This window comes from Poecilia reticulata, chromosome 8 (assembly GCF_904066995.2).
Source record: "Poecilia reticulata chromosome 8, P_reticulata-male-v2, whole genome shotgun sequence".
Taxonomy (NCBI): Eukaryota; Metazoa; Chordata; class Actinopteri; order Cyprinodontiformes; family Poeciliidae; genus Poecilia; species Poecilia reticulata.
The window spans coordinates 8,574,651-8,594,564 of NC_088837.1; the positions used below are offsets into that span (position 1 = coordinate 8,574,651).

The window sequence follows — 19,914 nt, forward strand, 5'->3', positions numbered from 1 at the left end:
AATCACATTCAATTTTCTGTATCTCTGCAGTGATCGATTATTAAGAATTTTATTTCTGACAAGTTAGATCTCGTGTGAACAATATCAACTATATGCATATGGAAGATTAAACTCATTCAATGAGAAAATCAGCTTTTTAATTGCTTACCTTATTCTTCCATGATCAACACTTAGAGATTTCTCATTCATGAAAATATGACAACCGCCTGCTTAAAAATCAAAGCGCTCAGATCAACAGGGTCCGGTGTGCAGCTCCTCTGACCTCTAGTCCTTCTCTGTACTCTGCCTCTAATGCTTTATGTGAAGACCAAGCACAATTACAAGCATCTGCACACACAATGGACCCACAAACAACACAGATACCCCCCTGCTTTAGCAAGGACTCAGTATCTGTCTAAACAAATGTGTAATATTGAGCTGTTTGCAAATCAATCCGTGCATTGGTGTAGCAGCTATTGGGTTACTGAGAAAACATCTTGCACTTCTTTATATCTGTGCAGCGCCAGCAAACAATTTCACGTACCTATTGTGCGTTAATGGCAGGATTTCATGTGCACTCAGACACACAAAAACAGACGCATTGTACTATCAACGAGGAACACTTGTTTCTGCACGTCAAAGCCCGAAAGAGGGATTTATTATTAAGGGCCTGGATTTACAATGACTGGAGAGGCATTTGTGTACCTTATCAGTGCAGCTCAAACTCAAACACACACACACACACACACACACACACACACACACACACACACACACACACACACACACACACACACACACACACACACACACACACACACAGGGTGTAGGGTGTGCATGTGTAAAGCCTAGTAGGCAAAGGTTGATTGTTTTTTTTAACGATGAGATAAATATTTGTGGTTGAATTAAATTATTATATTGTTACCTGATACTTTTTTTTTGTTTTTGTTTTATTGATTTTTTTTTTTTTTTTTGCTGCAGTTTTGCGCATAGTTAGGTCAAAAGCCAGAATGTGTCTACTGTGTGCAAAATCCTTGTAGTGACTAATTTACAGTTTTTTTCTCGACTGGGGTTTCAGTTTAAGTGAAGCGCTCACTTCGTTCTCCAACAGCATTGTGATCTTTCAGTCTGTAGGAGGCGCCATCTGGAGAACTGAGATTTATTCTCACACTGTCTGCTGCTCCTGGTTTGGCCTGAAAAAAAGTCTAAATGATTCCAGATGAAATGGAGATTCAGCGCACCTTGGGTTAATGTTTAAACGAAAGCCTAAAAGCCACTTTTGGTTGGGTAAAACACTAACAGGTGGCACTGACATGTTAAATCCTAAATAGTTGCTTTTGGAAATATAAAATTCCATGAAAATTATTAACTTTTTAAATAAAAGAAGAAGTTTGTTTTTTTTCTTCTAAAAATCATCTTATGATTGGTTTCCTCAGCAATAATCATCTGCTCTGGAGAATTACGGTATGGGTCACAGCTGACTTGCAGGATGTTTTTTTTCTGCTGTATGCTGTGCCTTTAAAAAAAGTAAATATACTTTGTTTGCACAGAAATCCACAGCACATGATGGATGTACGCAATGTACAGAGCAATGTAAGCACAAAAAACCCACCGGCTAAAGCTGCATTAGGATAACATAAAGGAAATTCAATCCGGTCGTTCTCCATCTTTATAACAAAAAGACACCTGCTCTCGTAATGACTAATGGTTTGTGCTGAATCCATGCTAAGTAATTTAGTATGTAACTAAATGCTGTTGATCTGCATCTTTTTATCTGATTAAATCTGCCTAAGGAAAGTTTAGTGATTTTACACATTTCTGCGGAAAAACTAACCTCCAAACGTAACATATTTAGTTATTGGATGAGCTACTTTGAGAGGAGAGCAAATGTACACTTTCCACAAGCTCTACGTTGACTAATTTACATTGTATGAGTGTCATATCTTCAGTATTTGCCCAGAATGCAGCCCCATGCGATGATCAGAAAGAACCACAAGGGGGCGGAAGAAACAAACATTTTGAGGCACTGAGCTGTTGTCAGATCATTTTACTACTGTATTATCAGCCACTTTTCTAAGACATTTTGGGTAATTTTTTATTTTTAAATTGTGTAATTATTATTATAATAATGCTTAATTATATGTTAAAGGATTAGATTTTTTTAGTAGTTCAACCAGTACAAAATGATTCTTAGATTTTTCATATTGTGATCATTCTTGTGTTCATTCTCCTTGACTGACTCTAAAAACTTCCTGTCACACATTTAATTTGTAGTTAGATTATAATTTAGGACACTTTACTACAAGTTGAGAATCATTTGGTGTTGAAATAAAAAAAGAAAAGGTCTCAGAGTCAAAGCAAGAACCAGTGTTGTGTCCACATCATACTCCCTCACACGCCTTGAACATGAACCACGCGGTGGCACGGAGATGGTTGGAGGTTAACTTTTTAATAACTCCAGCTAACAAGTGAAAGCTGCACAGACTTTTCTTTCAGCCGCTGCTCGTCGTCTACACTCACTCCGCCACACACACCGTCTCTCTCCCGCTCCTGAAGAATGCGGGGTTTTCTTAGTACGCAGCGCCCCCTTTAGACCGGAGGACGACTGCCACACATTTCATTCACCCACACACAGCATACACACAACTCACTGAGCTAATCATCACATACAGTGGAGGCACTTTCCGCAACAGTGGGTAACTATGGCAACCAGTGACGGTTTAAAAGCCCGCCTACTCTTTCTGCAGTTAGGTTGCGCACGCATCCGCTGTGTTAACAAAATCCGTCAGAGGAGCCCACTCTGAATGTCAAACAAAACTGTGACGTCACAATGTGACATCACAATAGAACTCCAAAGGCAGAATTCTGACATCACCAGCGTTTATATAAGCTCGTCACATCCATCTACCTTCATCGCAACCTGTTAGCAGCTGTTGTCGATAGTGTCTCGTGAGAAGTTACTTAGCAGTACGTAGTAGGATTTTCAACTTTGAGATCTACTGAATTTCTAGAGAAGTGATCTATCTTAGAACCACAAGCAAAAGTTAAAATGGAGTCCAACCAAGACGTAGCATCCAACAACATCGTCAAGAGGGAAGTACAGCCACCCACGCCACCCAAGCGCAAGAAGAAGATGTCATTTTCAGTCTGGTGGGCGCTGCATGGATCTGAGGAGCTTACGAAGTCAACTGAAAACATGGAACAGCAAGACTCTTCGTTGGTTATTGACAATGGATCGAGCGCCAAAGCACCGCAAAAAGTAGATCTAAAAGGGGATGGACAGGAACCTCAGAGTGAGTCCAACGAAAACAACCAGGTAGCATTTAAAACCTGTTCGGAGAAAGACATCCCCACTGACAAAGAGGTTTCTGCTGGAAATATCAAAAAGCAGAAGGATTCACTGGCCATGGTAGAAGAGTCCATCACTGGAGTGCAGGAGAAAGTCGACACAATAGAGAAAGAACATTCTAAGTCTGAGGAAAGGCCACCAAAGACAAAGATTTGCAAAGAGGAACTTGTTAGTTTCACATCAGAGCCGGTGACTGAAAAGAAACCCGTCACAGAAACGCAGAAGAAAGTCAACCAGAAAGGGGAAAAACAGTCAAAGACTAAGCGCAACAAGAAGAAACCTCTATTGTGGAAATCTTTCCCCGAGACTGATGCTTGCATCGATCTGACATTTTTCACTGAAAACAGTGAAATTGATGATGGTCCTCTGCCAGAAAACCAAAATAATCAGGGAGCTTTTTCCAGCAGCAAAAAGAAGACCTTGTGGAAAATGCTCCCAAAGTCAGAACCTTGCATAGATGTAAGTTTTTTTGCCGAGACTATTGAAACCAAAAATGTTTCAATGCCTGCCGAATGTAAGGAGTCTGAATTGGAACATATGGAAATACAAAAATACTTACTGAAACAGCTCGATGACATGTTCAAAGTAAATGAGAAACTAAACGCTGAACTTAAACAGCAAAAAGAACTGATGAGGAAATTACTCTCAGAGACAAGACAGAGGAAGAAGACTACGGTTTCTGTTCAAACTCAAAGCGAATTACAAGGCACCTCACAAGTTTCCCAATGTGTTTCAGTCCAAACAGAGATGGATGTGCCTGAAACCATATATAACGTGAAACAAATCCGACAATCAGTATCAACGCAAACGGAGATGGATGTGCTGGAGAACCGATGTCACTTGGAACCAGTATATAAAAGCATTCCAACCCAAACTGAGCTTTTCTTATTGCTTAGAAAGCAATCCACTGAAACAGAAAGGAACAGACATCAGGATCGGCAGACAAAAGTATTCAAGAGCTCAACAGGTGAGAACAGCAGAGAGTCAGCAAGGAGAGATGCATCTGACCTGAAAATTGTCTGTAATGAAACCATTTCTGGGGAGAACATTGAAAAAGAACTTTCAGTCCTAGAAATCGTTGGAGACCAGGCAGAGGCCATAAAAAACGAGATTCACATAAAAGAAACAGCCATTGTTGAAGTACTGAAGGTGACAGAAGAAGGCACGGTCTCCATGACACCACAAAATGGAGACGTGAAGGTTGAGAAAAGGCGTTCAAAGAAACGTAAAAGCAAAGTTAAGAGAAAGGCATCGACAAGAGATGCGTCTGAACTGGACATCCTCTGTAAGGGAAACGTTTCAGGCGACAACGATGAAAAAGGAGTTTCAGTACTAAAAATAGCTGGAGACCAGACAGAGAGCATCGAAAAAGATATTCACATGAATCAATCAGCCATCGGTGAAGTACAGCAGGTGACAGAAGAAGGCACGGTCTCCATGACACCACAAAATGGAGATGCGAAGGATCAAAAACGATCAAAGAAATGTAAACGCAAGGTCAAGAGAAAGGCAGCGAGAAGAGATGCGTCTGAACTGGACAGCCTCTGTAAGGGAAACGTTTCTGGTGACAACAATGAAAAAGGAGTTACAGTACCGGAAATGGTTGGAGACCAGACAGAGAGCATCGGAAATGATATTAACACGAAAGAAACAGCCATCGATGAAGTACAGCAGGTGATAGAAGAAGGCACGGTCTCCATGACACCACAAAATGGAGATGCGAAGGATCAAAAACGATCAAAGAAATGTAAACGCAAGGTCAAGAGAAAGGCAGCGAGAAGAGATGCGTCTGAACTGGACAGCCTCTGTAAGGGAAACGTTTCTGGTGACAACAATGAAAAAGCAGTTTCAGTACTAGAAATAGCTGGAGACCAGACAGAGAGCATCGAAAAAGATATTCACATGCATGAATCAGCCATGGGTGAAGTACTACCAGTGATAGAAGAAGGCACGGTCTCCATGACACCACAAAATGGAGACGCGAAGGTTGAGAAAAGGCGTTCAAAGAAACGTAAACGCAAGGTCAAGAGAAAGGCAGCGACAAGAGATGCGTCTGAACAGGACAGCCTCTGTAAGGGAAACGTTTCTGGAACAAACATAGACCAAGACGTTTCTACAATAGATACAACTGGGGATCAAACCGCCTTGGTTAAAAACGATATTCAGACAATAGAAACAGAAATCTCTAAAGAACAGCAGGTCGCTGGAGAAAAAACTGAACTTGGGACAGTTTCAGAAGACGTAGCATGTAAAGTTGAGGCAGTTTCCACAGAGGAGGAGTGTGGTCCAATGAAAAATCAGACATCGCTTCCACAAACAATTATTACGTTAAACAAAGATGAAGTCCAAACACCACCTCAGGAATTGGAGCCGCAATCAGCTGGTGAGTCAGCTGAGGAGAACAATTTTTCTGAAGGAGAAGAGAACCCCAAGAAAAAGAAATCGCTGTGGAAGCGAATCAAAAAGGCTCTGACTCCACCTCCTCTACGCCTGTTCAAAAACAGATGCAAAGTCCATCCTGCTTAGACATCAACTGATGTCTAAAGTAGATTTAAAAGGGGGCGGGGCCACGTGTGTTTTAGTGATTGGCGGTAATTTGAAAAAAAGCTACTGTGATTTTTAATTGGACATTTTAATATTGAAAAGACAGGACTGCACGGTGGGACACGTCTCGCCGTGCAGGTGTGGGTTCACTCCGGGGACTCCGGCTTCCCCCACGTTCAACCACATCAGTAGTCATCTTCATCCATTGTAAGATGTTTAATTCTAATTCGAAACAGAAAATCAGAAAACTACATTTTTTAATTAGAGGGAGATTTAGACACAGAAAATGTAAACAACGTGGAACAAAAAGAGGATTTTAAAAGTCTAAACCGATACAAACTGGGAAAAATTTAGGAAACTTTATCTTCCTGATCAATCAATCAATCAAATTTTATTTGTATAGCACATTTCAGCAGCAAGGCATTTCAAAGTGCTTTACATCATTAAAAAAACAGTCATGTGGCCTTAAATAAACAACAAAAATGTCTGTGAAACGTATGATTTTATACATACATGTGTACATATCTGCCTCTCTATAAATATATATAAATCTATATATAGATGTGTATGCATATCTATATATCGATGTCAATCTATATATATATATATATATATATATATATATATATATATATATCTCTCTCTATATATATATATATATATATATATATATATATATATATATATATATATATATATATATATATATATATATATACATATAAATCTATATATAGATATCAATGTATATCTTTATATGGATGTCAATCCATAAATATATACCTCTCTCTCTCTCTCTCTATATATATATATATATATATATATATATATATATATATATATATATATATATATATATATATATATATATATACACACATATAAATCTATATATAGATATCTATGTATATCTTTATATGGATGTCAATCTATAAATCTCTCTCTCTCTCTCTCTCTCTCTCTCTCTCTCTCTCTCTGTATATATATATATATATATATCATCGGGGCCCCGAGGGCCCCGATGACCACAGGCAGCACTGTGGTCTTCACCTTCCAGATCTTTTCCAGTTCCTCCCTGAGGCCCTGGTATTTCTCCAATTTCTCATGCTCCTTCTTCCTGATGTTGTAGTCACTTGGTATTGCTACATCCACCACAACGGCTTTCCTCTGTTCTTTATCCACCACCACAATGTCCGGTTGGTTCGCCATTACCATCTTGTCTGTCTGGATCTGGAAGTCCCACAGGATCTTAGCTCGGTCATTCTCCACCACTTTTGGGGGTGTTCCCCACTTTGATCTCGGGGCTTCCAGTCCATATTCTGCACAGATGTTCCTGTACACCAGGCCCGCCACTTGGTTATGTCGTTCCATGTACGCTTTCCCTGCCAGCATCTTGCACCCTGCTATTATGTGCTGGACTGTCTCAGGGGCCTCCTTGCACAACCTACACCTTGGGTCTTCTCTGGTGTGGTAGATCTGAGCCTCTATTGCTCTGGTGTTTAGGGCCTTTTCCTGGGCGGCCAGGATGAGAGCCTCTGTGCTGTCCTTGAGTCCAGCTTTCTCCAGCCATTGGTAGGTTTTCCTGACATCAGCCACTTATGTTATTTGTCGGTGGTACATCCCATGTAGGGGCTTGTCCTCCCATGATGGTACTTCCAGCACCTTGTCTTCTGTTCCCCATTGCCTGAGACATTCGCTGAGCACATCGTCCGTTGAGGCTTTGTCCTTGATGTATTTATGGATCTTGGATGTTTCATCCTGGACAGTGGCTCTCACACTCACTAGTCCTCTGCCTCCTTCCTTACGGCTCGTGTACAGTCTCAGGGTGCTGGATTTGGGGTGGAACCCTCCATGCATGGTTAGTAGCTTCCTAGTCTTAACATCCGTGGCCTTCATCTCTTCCATTGGCCAGCTAATTATTTCGGCAGGGTATCTGATTACTGGTAAGGCATAGCTGTTTATTGCACGGATCTTGTTCTTGCCATTGAGCTGGCTTCTCCGGACTTGCCTTATTCGTTGGAGGTATTTGGCTGTGGCTCCTTTCCTTGTGACCTCATCGAGGTTGCCATTTGCTTGTGGTATTCCCAGGTACTTGTAGCTGTGCTCTATGTCTGCTATTGTTCCTTCTGGGAGTGAGACCCCTTCTGTGTGGGCGACCTTCCCTCTCTTTGTAACCATCCGACCACACTTGTCTAGTCCGAATGACATCCCAATGTCAGTGCTGTAGATCCTGGTGGTGTGGATCAGTGAGTCGATGTCTCGCTCGCTCTTGGCGTACAGCTTGATGTCATCCATGTAGAGGAGGTGACTGATCGTGGCCCCATTCTTGAGTCGGTATCCGTAGCCAGTCTTGTTGATGATTTGGCTGAGAGGGTTCAGGCCTATGCAGAACAGCAGTGGGGACAGAGCATCTCCTTGGTATATGCCACATTTGATGGACACTTGTGCAAGTGGTATGCAGTTGGCTTCAAGGGTGGTTTTCCACAGCCCCATTGAGTTTGCAATGAAGGCTCTTAGAGTCCTATTGATGTTGTACATCTCTAAGCATTCAATGATCCGAGTGTGTGGCATTGAGTCATAGGCTTTCTTGTAATCAATCCAAGCGGTACACAGGTTGGTGTGTCGGGTTTTGCAGTCTTGGGCGACTGTGTGGTCTACAAGGAGTTGGTGTTTGGCTCCTCTGCTATTTATGCCTATGCCCTTCTGTGCCTTGCTCATGTATTTATCCATGTGCCCGCTTATCTTAGCCGCTATGATGCCTGACATGAGCTTCCATGTTGTAGAGAGACAGGTTATTGGCCGATAGTTGGATGGGACTGAACCCTTCGAGGGTTCCTTCTGTGTCAGGATTGTGCGCCCTTCAGTTAACCATTCAGGGTGAGTCCCATTTTGTAGCAGCTGGTTTAGTTGAGCTGCCAGTCGCTCATGGAGGGCAGTGAGTTTCTTAAGCCAGTAGGCACAGATCTCTCGGGGCAGTCACCCCCAAACTGGAGCAGTGGCTCAAACAGATCCCAGGAACAACATCAGACATCTCAGTCCAGAAATGTGCAGTTCTAGGCACAGCCAAGATACTGCGCAGAACCCTCAAGCTCCCAGCCCTCTGGTAGAGGACCCGAGCTCAGAGGATGAAACAGACCACCCGCGGAGGGTGAGAAGGGAATTTGTTTTTTTATATATATATATGCCCCTCTACATACATGTAAATCTATATATAGATATCTATATATAGATATCTTTATATGAATGTCAATCTATAAATATATACGTCTCTCTCTCTCTCTCTCTCTCTCTCTCTCTCTCTATATATATATATATATATATATATATATATATATATATATATATATATATATAAATAAAAATGCGCCCCTTTGTGCTTCATGCGCTGCATACCCACTTTTTGCGCCACTGTCCACATGGAACGGACAACTCACTAAAGAACCCATTTTAAACCGGACAAGTTCAAAAGAGTTTGCAACATGGATGCCTTTCTCTTACCAAGAAAAACAAACAAATAATTTTTAAGGTCTGAATCTATATATAATTTTACTCCATTTATTGTCGACCACATAAAAAAAAAAATCATACAATGTAATTTTTTGAGATTATGGTTTCATTTTTATTTTTCTGCAGTGAAAACGTTTGATGCAGCTATTTTCTCCCACATGGGATCACATTTGAAACATCAGGCGATCCACTGAGGCAGAACCTAAACTGTTTGGTTTACATCTGAAACACAGCATGCATGCAGCAGTAATCCGACACTGCACATGTCCCTGAACACACCAGCCAGAGTGAAACAGAATGGTGGCAGCATCATGCAACGGGAACGCTTTTCTCCAGCAGGAACAGGAAAACTGTTCAATGTTGACTGGAAAAAACATTATTCATGTGTTTGAACGACCTAAAGTCCAGATTTAAATCAAACTGATAGCTAGTCTTTAGCTTAAAAATTGTTTTCACAGATGCGTCCCATCCAATTTGACTGAAATGTAGCCATTTTGCAAACAACGAGTGGGTAAAATTCAAAGAGAGACACATTGAAGAACTGCAACCTCTGTTGGATTCTTTAACGTTTAGATTCAGGGGGCTTAACAGAGCTACACTTTTCAGCTTTTTGTTATAGTAAAAAGGTTTCCAAAACTTTTATGCTTTTCCTTCTAAGACAAGGATGTCGAACTCATTTTTATTTTGGGGCATATCAAAATCACAAATGTCCTCAAAGGACCGATTGTGGCAGATTATATTGATAAAACTTTTTTTTAAAAGCTAACAAACTTAATAGATGTCTCTAAATTCAACAAGAGCATAAATTGAAGGACGCTGAACATCTTTTCACAATGATGTAATTTGGCAGTAAAACTTTGTAAAAACAAAAACTGCTTTGATTTGATTGATAAAGTAATATTTAACCCTTTCATGCATAGTGGTGACTACAGTGGACAGCTATCTAAAAGCCATTTTCTTGTGGATTTTTATGCTATAAATGCACACAGACCACTGAACTGGACACTAATGCATCATAAAACACACCATCAACTACTGGCCATCAGCTGCAAATGCAAGAAATTATTTTTGTTAAATCCAATATGGCCGACAGACAAAAACAGCATGCCGACCGACCCGGTCCCTCCTTCTACTGTAGACGACTCTTACAGGTAAAAAAAACAAAAAAAAAACATTGTGACATCAGATAACCCATAAAGAACAATACTACTAATGTACTTTTCAAATAACTTTGCATTTGGAGAATATTACAATTGATCGTTGTTGAATTTCATATACAAAAAATAAAATAACTTTTTTTTAAGAATTTTATTTTCCTTTTTTTATGCCTTAAGAAAATCATAAAGAAATTTAGGAAAAAAAATCCTGACATAATGGATCATAATTCATGCATGAAAGGGTTAAGCACACCACTGTTATTTTTGACAGTCTAGGGAGCCACATAAAAAAAGCTTTGGCAGGTTGGATTTGTCCCCCGGGCCTGAAGTTTGACACATTCTTAGAATATACACTTTCCCAAGGCGCTGTAACTGGTTTAAGAAAAACAAATCCCACCCTGAAGCCCTACAGGAAGCAATTATTGTTCATAAAGATGAAAGTTTTTCCTCCTTTCTTAAGCCTGATTGCACACGCTCCTGCTCGGCCACGCCATATGGAGCCGAGCAGCATCAAGTGTCATGCCCGCTCTGCACAATAACACGCCCAGTTAACGCTACCTTTGCTTGCCGTCAGGCTCCAGAATATTCCATCTCTCTCTTTCCAATTCAGGTTATATCAAGACACCGTCTCTTCATCCACAGGACGGACAGAAGAGACATCTTCGGGACATCTTGGCGTCCGCTCGTTCCCTCTCCCGATGAAGCCTCCCGCTCAGAACCCCCTCTCCTGGACCGAAGACCTGCTCGTTAATATTTAAAGGCGCCATTGTGCTTGTGTGTGCACGCGAGTCAATGGGAGCCCATATTCTTTGACAGAAAAGTGGCGAGCCTGAGTGGAGCTCCAACAGCAGGGCAGCAGGGACGGGTGTGTGTGTGTGAGGGGGGTCAAAGAGGACCGAGCATCGTGTTCTACATGATGAGCACCGAAAGGGATTGTTAACATCTTGAGCAAAAACACATCCTGACCGTCCAAGAGACGCGCGTAGAGGAAGTATAAGAAATAAAGCAAACACTTGAGACTCTCTAAAATGTTTTATGGACTTTATTTCCGTCGTTTTCTCTCCTTATCTTACATGCTGTGTCCAGAATCTGCTCGACATTTCTCCCCCATCTTCTTCCGTTCGCCGTTAGGTTTCATATACAAAATAGGAAGGCTAGCTACTCGTCTTTTGCTGTATAGTTGTTATGCAGTTCGTTTTCTGTCCAGTCAGAAGCGGTTTTACTTCTTGACGACCTGGATGACGTCTTCGTGCTCCATAACGTGTGTCAGGCCCACCCTCTGAGGACTGTACTTGGTGCTGGTTCCCTGAAACGGCAGAGGGAAAGCGGACTTTGAGTTAAAGGTGACGGCGAGGAAAAGGAAAAAGACTCTTGTTCTCAACAGATCTGATAAAACACAGAAAGAGAGGAAGTGTGCAGGAGGTGAGAGAGTTTTTGCTCCTGATCTTTTCCGTCGCACCTAAACGTTTTCGATTCATCCGTCCATTTTCTTACACCCTTGTCCCCAGTAGGGTTGGGAGAGGTACTGGTGCCCATCTCCAGAGAGACAGGCACCAGCACGAGATGCGAGGTACACCCTGGACAGGTCGCCAGTCCATAGCAGAACGTTTTAGATCATTGAACAAATTTACCGTATTTTTCGGACTATAAGCCGCTACTTTTTTCCCACACTTTGAACCATGCGGCTTGTAGCCCGGTGCGGCTTTTCTGTGGATTTTTCTTCAACCACCACGGGGCGCTTTAGCAGGAAGTGAATCATTGGAAGTCAAAATTGTAAATCAAAGAAGAAAGCACTGATTTTCAGTTAGAACAAGCGCATGCTAGCAGCAGGCACGACGGAGAAATGTTTTAAAACTCATATGATGCAGCTTTTAAGTTGAGGGCTTTTGATCTGGCAGTACAGGAGGGAAATAGAGCCGCTATACATAAACTTGGCGTAAACAAAACCATGGTTCGGCGTTGGAGACGCTGCGTCCTTAATAGCAGATTTATTAAGGACCCAGCCCTCTGTTGTGTCCTTGTGGAAAACCGAGAGCTGCGGAGATGCGGCTTATATATGTACGTTACCAGTTTTTTTTTATTTATTTTTTTTAAGTTTGTGGATGCAGCTTATACTCTGTAGTCCGGAAAATAAATCAATGCATTTGCAAAATTTAAGGGAAAAATATCCAAGGCAATGTATTAATTAATCTGTCAGCATGAATGGCCTGTTTAAGGTCAAGCTACAGCACACGTGTCAAACTCAAAGCCCAGGGGTCAAATCTGGCCCACCATAGCTTCTAATGTGGCCTCCTAGACTCAAGAGTGACACATAAGTGAAACCTTAAAGAAAATCGTTGTGCTTAAATATGATTTTATCAATCAAATCAAAACACTTTTTATCTGCTTACTGTCAAATTACGTCAATCAATCCCTCCAGTTTGTTGTTCACATATCCCGAAATGTTTTTGCGTTAGTGCGAACTTGTGAATTGAAGAGTTAGCATCACGTCAACGTTGGGTTGACGTGATGCTAACTCCCACCTGTAGGTGGCAGTATTTCATTCTGTCTCAGCCCTGTTTGATGTCACGCTATTGTCCTGTGATCAATGTGGCGAGTAACAAAAAGTCACATTTACCGTCATACAGAAACGCAAATATTTCTAAATTAGCTCCACAAAATCAATGATGTTTATCGCAAAAAAAAGCAGACTTACCCACACCAAGGCATATTTGAACTGGCTGGCTAAAGTTCTGTGGATTCTGTGGCACTGCAGGTTACAAAATAAAAAACACTTAAAATCGCTTTTCTTACTACTTATTATACTTGTGTAAATGTTCCAGCTGCCATACTGACCACATGCTCTACTGAAGCTCCTCTCCTCATGATGATGGCTTCACCAAAGTTTGGTCGCTCTAACATGGAAAGGAAGCATAAGACGGTTCGTTTAGGGATCTACTGCATGTAAAAAGCTAAGCGAAGTCGTCTAAATCGAGCAGAGTACCTCCTCTTTTCTTTGTATAAATGCAAATAAGCGCCAAGTACTCCCACAACGTCTCCAGAAGGTAATCCAAATTCAGCTTCATTCCACAGCTGGGAACAAAAACGTGACGACAGAGATGAGATTACTAAATATGTTGACGCACACAAGTCGATGACGGAAGAGAGATGTCTGACCTGATGACGACACTGTGAGGTCGGCGCGCCAGGCGGTCCACCTCCTCGATGGAGATCTGATCCACCTTATTGTACACCTGACGGTACAAAAGAAACATCAGGAAAAGTCGCGTCTCGCAGCTGCTTTCCAATTTTCGAGCAAAGAAGATCTGGCGTACGTAAAGGCACGGCATGTAAACTCTGTTCCCGACGATGACGTCGATGAACTCGTCTGGCGTGCAGTCCTCCCTGAAGAGCACTTCCGCGTTGAAGATTTCTGAAACGGGAAGTTAAGGACGTGAGCCAGGCGAGGCGAATGGTGGCAGAAACACGCCGCACGGCTTTTGCTTTCCGCTCGCCGTCTCTCGAAGGATACTGTACTCGTGGAGAATGAGCTGGACGAGCTTCTCCGAGCACTGAGTGAGAGGAACGGTGGAGTTGTAAGAGAGGCCGCCGCCTTTCTTAGGCTGAAAGAGAGAGAAAAGAACATTTTTAATCTGGCGACACAAAACTAACAACCAATCGTGCCTACAAGTTTTCATTTTTCCCAAATTTCCATAGTTTTCAGTCCTTCAAATCCTTGTAAAATATAAAACGTACAAGAGTTCATCATGAATTTATGGCTGCTGTTTCTACAGTGGGCAAAATTTTAATGTATAAATCAAAAAGCGCAAGGATGGAAGGATAACCTCCGTCCTCGGAGCATTGGAAGATGTCGATAGACGTTTCACATCTATGTTTGTCATCTTTGACCGTCCAAATCGTTAAAATGGTTTCATTAAGCAGAACGCATCAGTCAAATAAACGGACTCAACAATTTTTCTATTTAATCCAAAGCAACAGATCAGTGTATCAACATCTTAAAAGCTAAATAATTCTGTTGAGTCGATCCGAGTAAACGAAGTGATACCTTGAAATAAATATTTGGCTTCGTCCTGTTGAGTCTGATGCCCACCGACTCCAGCTCCTTTTCTAGGAGTTCTCTGCAAAACAAAAAGCACAAAGTCACCGATGACAGTCTTCCACGCTTCAAGGCCTTTTCACACACATATTCACAAACACACACCTCTGAACTTCTCCTTTTGTGGCGTCCAGCATCATGATGACGACGTCTGCTGTCCTGGCGACGGCGATGACTTGTCGGCCTCGACCCTTTCCTGCGACAAAGTTACCCGTGAGCACAACAACTCTGACAAAAATTAGGACCTTCTTGTGCCTAAAATCTGTGTGAAACTTATTGTACCTTGAGCGGCTCCCTCTATGATTCCTGGCAGGTCGAGCAGCTGGATGTTGGCGCCTTTGTACTGAAGAGCAGTAATGAATGGCAGAAGACAAAAAAAAAAAAGCAAAGTGACACTTTGTAACTTTTACAAATCACACCGTTTAAAAGGACGTATCGTCTCCTGGGGGTTACCTCGATGACGCCCGGTATGCAGGTGAGGGTGGTGAACTCATAGGACGCGGCTTCGCTCTCCGTTGACGTCATCAAGCTGAGGAAGGTGGACTGCACGGAGAAGATCGACGTTAACATTTTAGGGATTAAAAAGAAATAATAAATCTTCAAATGCATCTCTCGTTGCCCCTTAACTCGCTAACTTCCGACTGATGACGATTGCGATGCCTTGATGGATGATTTTAGAAAGATTACTGCTGCGATAAGCATCTAAAACCGGCTCCCAACCCAGGTCACATCCACCTACCTTACCGACTGAAGGGAACCCGATGAGCGCAACACGAGCGTCTCCTGATTTCATGACATCGAAGCCCTCGCCTTTGGGCCCCGCAGATTTGGAGGGCTCCAGGAGCTGAGCTCTGTATTTGGCAAGCTTGGCCTTTAGCAAACCCAGATGGTACTCTGTGGCTGCAGAGACGAAAGAAAGAAAGAGAAAAAAGCATTTAATAAAATAAAAATCGAAGCACATTAATGAAATAGTTTCTGACTTTGTCTTTTAAAAGAATACATTTACAGTTCCTTAGAAAATAAACTTGAAATAAAGAGGAACTTATAACTTTTTGGCAAGATATAGAGGCTTGTTTTAAGTAAACAATTTCTTAGTATTGATGAAAAAGTTCTTGTTCAATTGGGAGATTATTTCACTTACAACAAGACATTTTTCCCATGTTATAAATACATTTATCTGCCAATGGACCTTGTACTATTTCCATCAATATTAAGTAATTATTTAGTTAAAACACGCCTCTAAATCTTGCTGAAAAGTTACTTGTAAGTTAGTTTTGTCTTTGTTATTTGTACTAGAAACTAGATCAAAAATACTTGGAAAGATTTTGTGTTTTTGCAATATATATATAATATTGTAACTCATAGATAAAATACACGAGTTACCTTATTGAGCTAAATTCGATAAAGGGGTGACTGCCACAGTCCAAGGTAATCACTATTAGGTTTATTGATGTGTCTGAATTAATCATAAATGCGGCTATAAATGCGTGATTGTTCACATTAACAGCTGAGACATAACACTTATTAATCTGTTCATGGGCAAACGCGGCATTCCTACACTAACATTAACATCAAATCTTGATCCTAAGCAGGCATTTAAAGTGCATTTCAGCTTTCCAGAAAGCTGTCGGTCCTCATTAGCTCAGTACTCTTGCAGTTCCTGGACCTCAGTATAACCCTGGACAGAAACCTACAGCTGCAGCTGGCTCCAAGTTCGCCTGTTGTGCAGCTAGCAGCTAGCAGCCCTGCTCCCTCCTCGCCCTTCTGTTACCTTTGTTTTTCTGTGTCCGAGAAATTTCTTTCTCTATTTCCGAGATTTTCTCCAAAATACCCATTGTAGCAATCCAGGCGTTGTGCAGCCAATCTGTCGGGGAGAGGGGGAAAAAAAATTACAAGAGAAACGTGTCAACTTTGCTAGCCTGCCGGGGCTAACTACAAACCGGTAACAGCTGAGAAACAGCATTAAAAGCAGTCCTTAGAAGGGTAAACAAGCATCTGACCTATAAAAAAACATATTGTCAGCGATTTACAAAGTTAAATTAAAGGAGGAATTTACTTTAACAGAGGGTGAACTCAGCAGCATGCACACACTGCTAGCCGGTGGTGTGAGGAACACAGTTCCACCATCAAAATGTATCCCCGACCTGTCAAGTCATTGCGCTTCTACACTAAGGTTTACGGCGAAGTACAAAATTCTAAGAGGTACACCTCGTATACTACATAATTCTTACTTAAATAGATATAAAATAAGTAAAACTAAATTTTCAGAGTAAAACAAGTGTTATCAAAAATAATCAATGTTGCTTTTATCTAAGTAACTTTTTCAAAAGCTTGAGGAATACAATAAGGTTATATAAAAACCAAAACAAATGTTTAAATCTTGATTAAGAAATAGTTTGAGTTCAAAGAAAGAAATTAGTTGAATATATTCAGTTTCCTGTCTTATTATTCTTGTTTGCCTGGGACGTAGAAGGCATGTAGATACAAATAAAATTAATCAGTAATACATAAATTAAAGTAATATATGAATATTGACAATAGTAGCTGATCTGCAAAAAACTTTACCTAGTTAGGCATTTCATCTTCGCAGAGTTTAATTAAGAGTGCTTAGAAATGTTATAATAAAATAAAATGTCATATCATAAGTCTGTAGTGCGTTCAGGATTAAATGTAACTTGATTCCTTTGACTTACTTGAAAATACGATCAACTGTAATTTGGTTTGAATGCACCGTCAAGTTTAAAAAGCGGCCATAAAAAGTCGTGTATAAGCGCATGGCATCTGATGGGTAAACTCATTTTGTGGGGGGAACTCCTACTCGACGCAACACCAGGAAACAGTTCCGTTCCTGTAAAAAGTCCGGCAGAAACAAGGAACCTCGCGATTACGAAACTTGACCCCTTCATACATTACACGGAATTGCTTTAGTCGCCGGCTTAACCGTAACGATGTACTCACAGCGCAGAGAAAACTAGCAACCAGCGATGTCTCCAGTCGTAACTACCTTAGTTTTGTCCAACAGTTATTTTTGTTATTTATCGATCCAGCAGGTCTGTTAGAGCTCTTAACTAACGCAAACATGTCTGAGCAGCCAGCAGGCAAAGGACCGTCATCCACCAGCCCACCTGGGTTTGAAGGGTTTCCCTTCCCGGTACCTCAGCAGGACATCTCCGGGAAAGCACATGAGCAAAGTGGGGAGACCAAAAAGAAGCCGTGTAGAGCCTGTACGGACTTTAAGTCCTGGATGAAACTGCAGAAGCAGCAAAGCACAGTAGCTGCTGCACAGGTGGGTCAAAGGATAAAGGTACAAGGTAGAGGTTTTAGTTTTGAGTGAAGTCGTCTTGGGAGAGATGCACCGAGTACACTTTAGTGACTGACCCGTGAATCAATACTGCAGGACTTCACTATACTTTACATTTCCTGCTGAAGAATCGTACCCTCAACCCATACTACCACCACCTCTCTTATCATGGGTTGTTGACCTTAGAGCATTGCTTCACCCAATTCACCCTCTTAAGTTTTGTAACTAAGTGACTTATCTGGGTTTTACTGTCTCTCTTCTTCCGCAGCAGAAGCAAGGTTCAGAAACAGAGCAGCCAGATCCTCAGTGCCCACTGGACAGAGAGGAGTTGGGCCGGAGTACTTGGTCGTTTCTGCACACCATGGCAGCGTACTATCCCGATCGTCCGTCTTCCACCCAGCAACAAGACATGGGACAGTTAATCAACCTCTTCTCCAAGTTCTACCCCTGTGAAGAATGTGCAGAAGATCTCAGGAGCAGGTCAGACCACAGTGCACTGCCGTAAAGGCCCACAGGAGTTTACATACACTTGTCATGGACAAGAATATCACCTAAATCTGGCGCTATTAAAGCTTCAATGAAGGATGTAAATAGCAAAAGTTGAGTACACAGTCTCGAATTTGTGTGTTTACTCTTATCCGTTCTAGATTTCACAATCAGACACGTTGCAAGTTGTACAGAAACTACAAATTTCTTGTCATCGACAAGATTACGGCAAAACTTCATCTGTATTTTTAACATTCCTCTTGGCATAGCTGGTTCATTTAAAGGGGCAGAATTATGTAAAACAGCTTTGAGCCTCACATCACATTATTAAGGTATTCCGCAGTCAGAAATATACCTGGAGTATTTCTTTCATGCGTGTTAGAGAAATCTTTTCGTCTCCCGTGGCAACCATTCAGCTGTGCAAAACGACTAGGTGGACCAAGCTCCGCCTTTGAGACGCAGCTCCTCTAGACTAGCCTGCAGCAATTAGCAAACACCTGGTGAAACTACGCATCCGCTGAGTGAGGTACTCCTCAGTGAAACGCTGGTTAAAAGCGTTGCTAAAGGGTTAATAGAGAAGCCATGTTGTGATGACTTCCTGAAGGCGGAATTTCAGGAAGAAACTGTCTCTTTTTAAAGAGACAGAGGCTCAATTTCAAGGCGTTAAGTTACGAAGTCAAATTTCTTTTGAGTCGTATTATATACATGTATAGTTTTTTTTTTTTAATATAACACCTGAAGTCGACATGGTTACTTGATTGTGCTATAAAACGGCACTCTGTGGCTAGAAAACACATAATGCTGCCTCTTTAAATGAGTTTCCATTTCGGTCATCCCAGAAGCTTAATGCCTGCCTTCCTTATCTATTCTTAAAGCCAGCTTAGCTGTGTGGCTGGGATCATCGGTCAGGACAATCAGCTGCGTCACAACGTCCATCACGAGAGCACAAAGCTTAAAATCAATGACGGCTCTAATCAAACCCCATTTCCTCCCTGCAGACTGAAGACCAACCGTCCGGACACGAGCAGCCGCCATGCTCTCTCCCAGTGGCTCTGCCGCCTACACAACCAAGTCAACGTTCGGCTGGGGAAGCCCGAGTTCGACTGCTCGCTGGTGGACGAGAGGTGGAGAGACGGCTGGAAGGACGGCTCCTGTGACTGAGCGCGTGTTTGACAGACGTGAGGACGGGGCGTCAGCCTCTGAGGGGAGACTTGCAAAGACTCTAATATGAAAGAACAGTGAATGATCAATTCTACACCTTTGTTGTTTTGTGTTTAGTTTGTGTGACAAGTGTAATTCTAAATTAATAATAATAATAAAAAATGATGAAAAACATATTTCTAATTTTTTTTTTTAAACAAAATATACATTTTGGTTCTTTGTAACCCATTCTTCTCCTCTGTGAGAGTGGTGTCTGAATATTTTTACTTGAAGAACACGGTTCAGATTCGTTTAGGTTGGTTACCTGGAAAAGCTATGAACAGTCAGAATCTTA

General features: G+C 41.6%; 3 protein-coding genes across 4 annotated transcripts; 2 read left to right on the forward strand and 1 right to left on the reverse strand.

Annotated features, from left to right (window-relative positions):
• The first annotated feature begins 2,373 nt into the window (after positions 1-2,373).
• Positions 2,374-11,548, forward strand: LOC145552487 (uncharacterized). Its single transcript, XM_081609816.1, has 2 exons — positions 2,374-5,711; positions 11,147-11,548. Exons 1-2 carry the CDS (start codon positions 3,029-3,031, stop codon positions 11,236-11,238), a joined length of 2,775 nt encoding a protein of 924 aa, XP_081465942.1. The 5' UTR covers positions 2,374-3,028; the 3' UTR covers positions 11,239-11,548.
• A 12-nt stretch (positions 11,549-11,560) lies between these two features.
• drg2 (developmentally regulated GTP binding protein 2) lies at positions 11,561-17,458 on the reverse strand. Of its 2 annotated transcripts, none has more exons than XM_008415704.3 (14): positions 17,326-17,458; positions 16,404-16,496; positions 15,372-15,532; positions 15,086-15,175; positions 14,915-14,975; positions 14,738-14,828; positions 14,582-14,654; positions 14,048-14,138; positions 13,851-13,948; positions 13,693-13,769; positions 13,520-13,608; positions 13,372-13,430; positions 13,232-13,285; positions 11,561-11,842 (listed from the first exon to the last, which is right to left on the reverse strand). In XM_008415704.3, exons 2-14 carry the CDS (start codon positions 16,465-16,467, stop codon positions 11,756-11,758), a joined length of 1,095 nt encoding a protein of 364 aa, XP_008413926.1. In that variant the 5' UTR covers positions 16,468-16,496; positions 17,326-17,458; the 3' UTR covers positions 11,561-11,755. The 2 variants fall into 2 exon arrangements, with proteins under 2 accessions (XP_008413926.1, XP_008413925.1); XM_008415703.2 differs by lacking the exon at positions 17,326-17,458 and adding an exon at positions 16,689-16,844.
• A 56-nt stretch (positions 17,459-17,514) lies between these two features.
• On the forward strand, positions 17,515-19,754 carry gfer (growth factor, augmenter of liver regeneration (ERV1 homolog, S. cerevisiae)). The gene is made up of 3 exons (XM_008415705.3): positions 17,515-17,918; positions 18,202-18,413; positions 19,418-19,754. Exons 1-3 carry the CDS (start codon positions 17,712-17,714, stop codon positions 19,578-19,580), a joined length of 582 nt encoding a protein of 193 aa, XP_008413927.1. The 5' UTR covers positions 17,515-17,711; the 3' UTR covers positions 19,581-19,754.
• Positions 19,755-19,914: the final 160 nt, after the last annotated feature.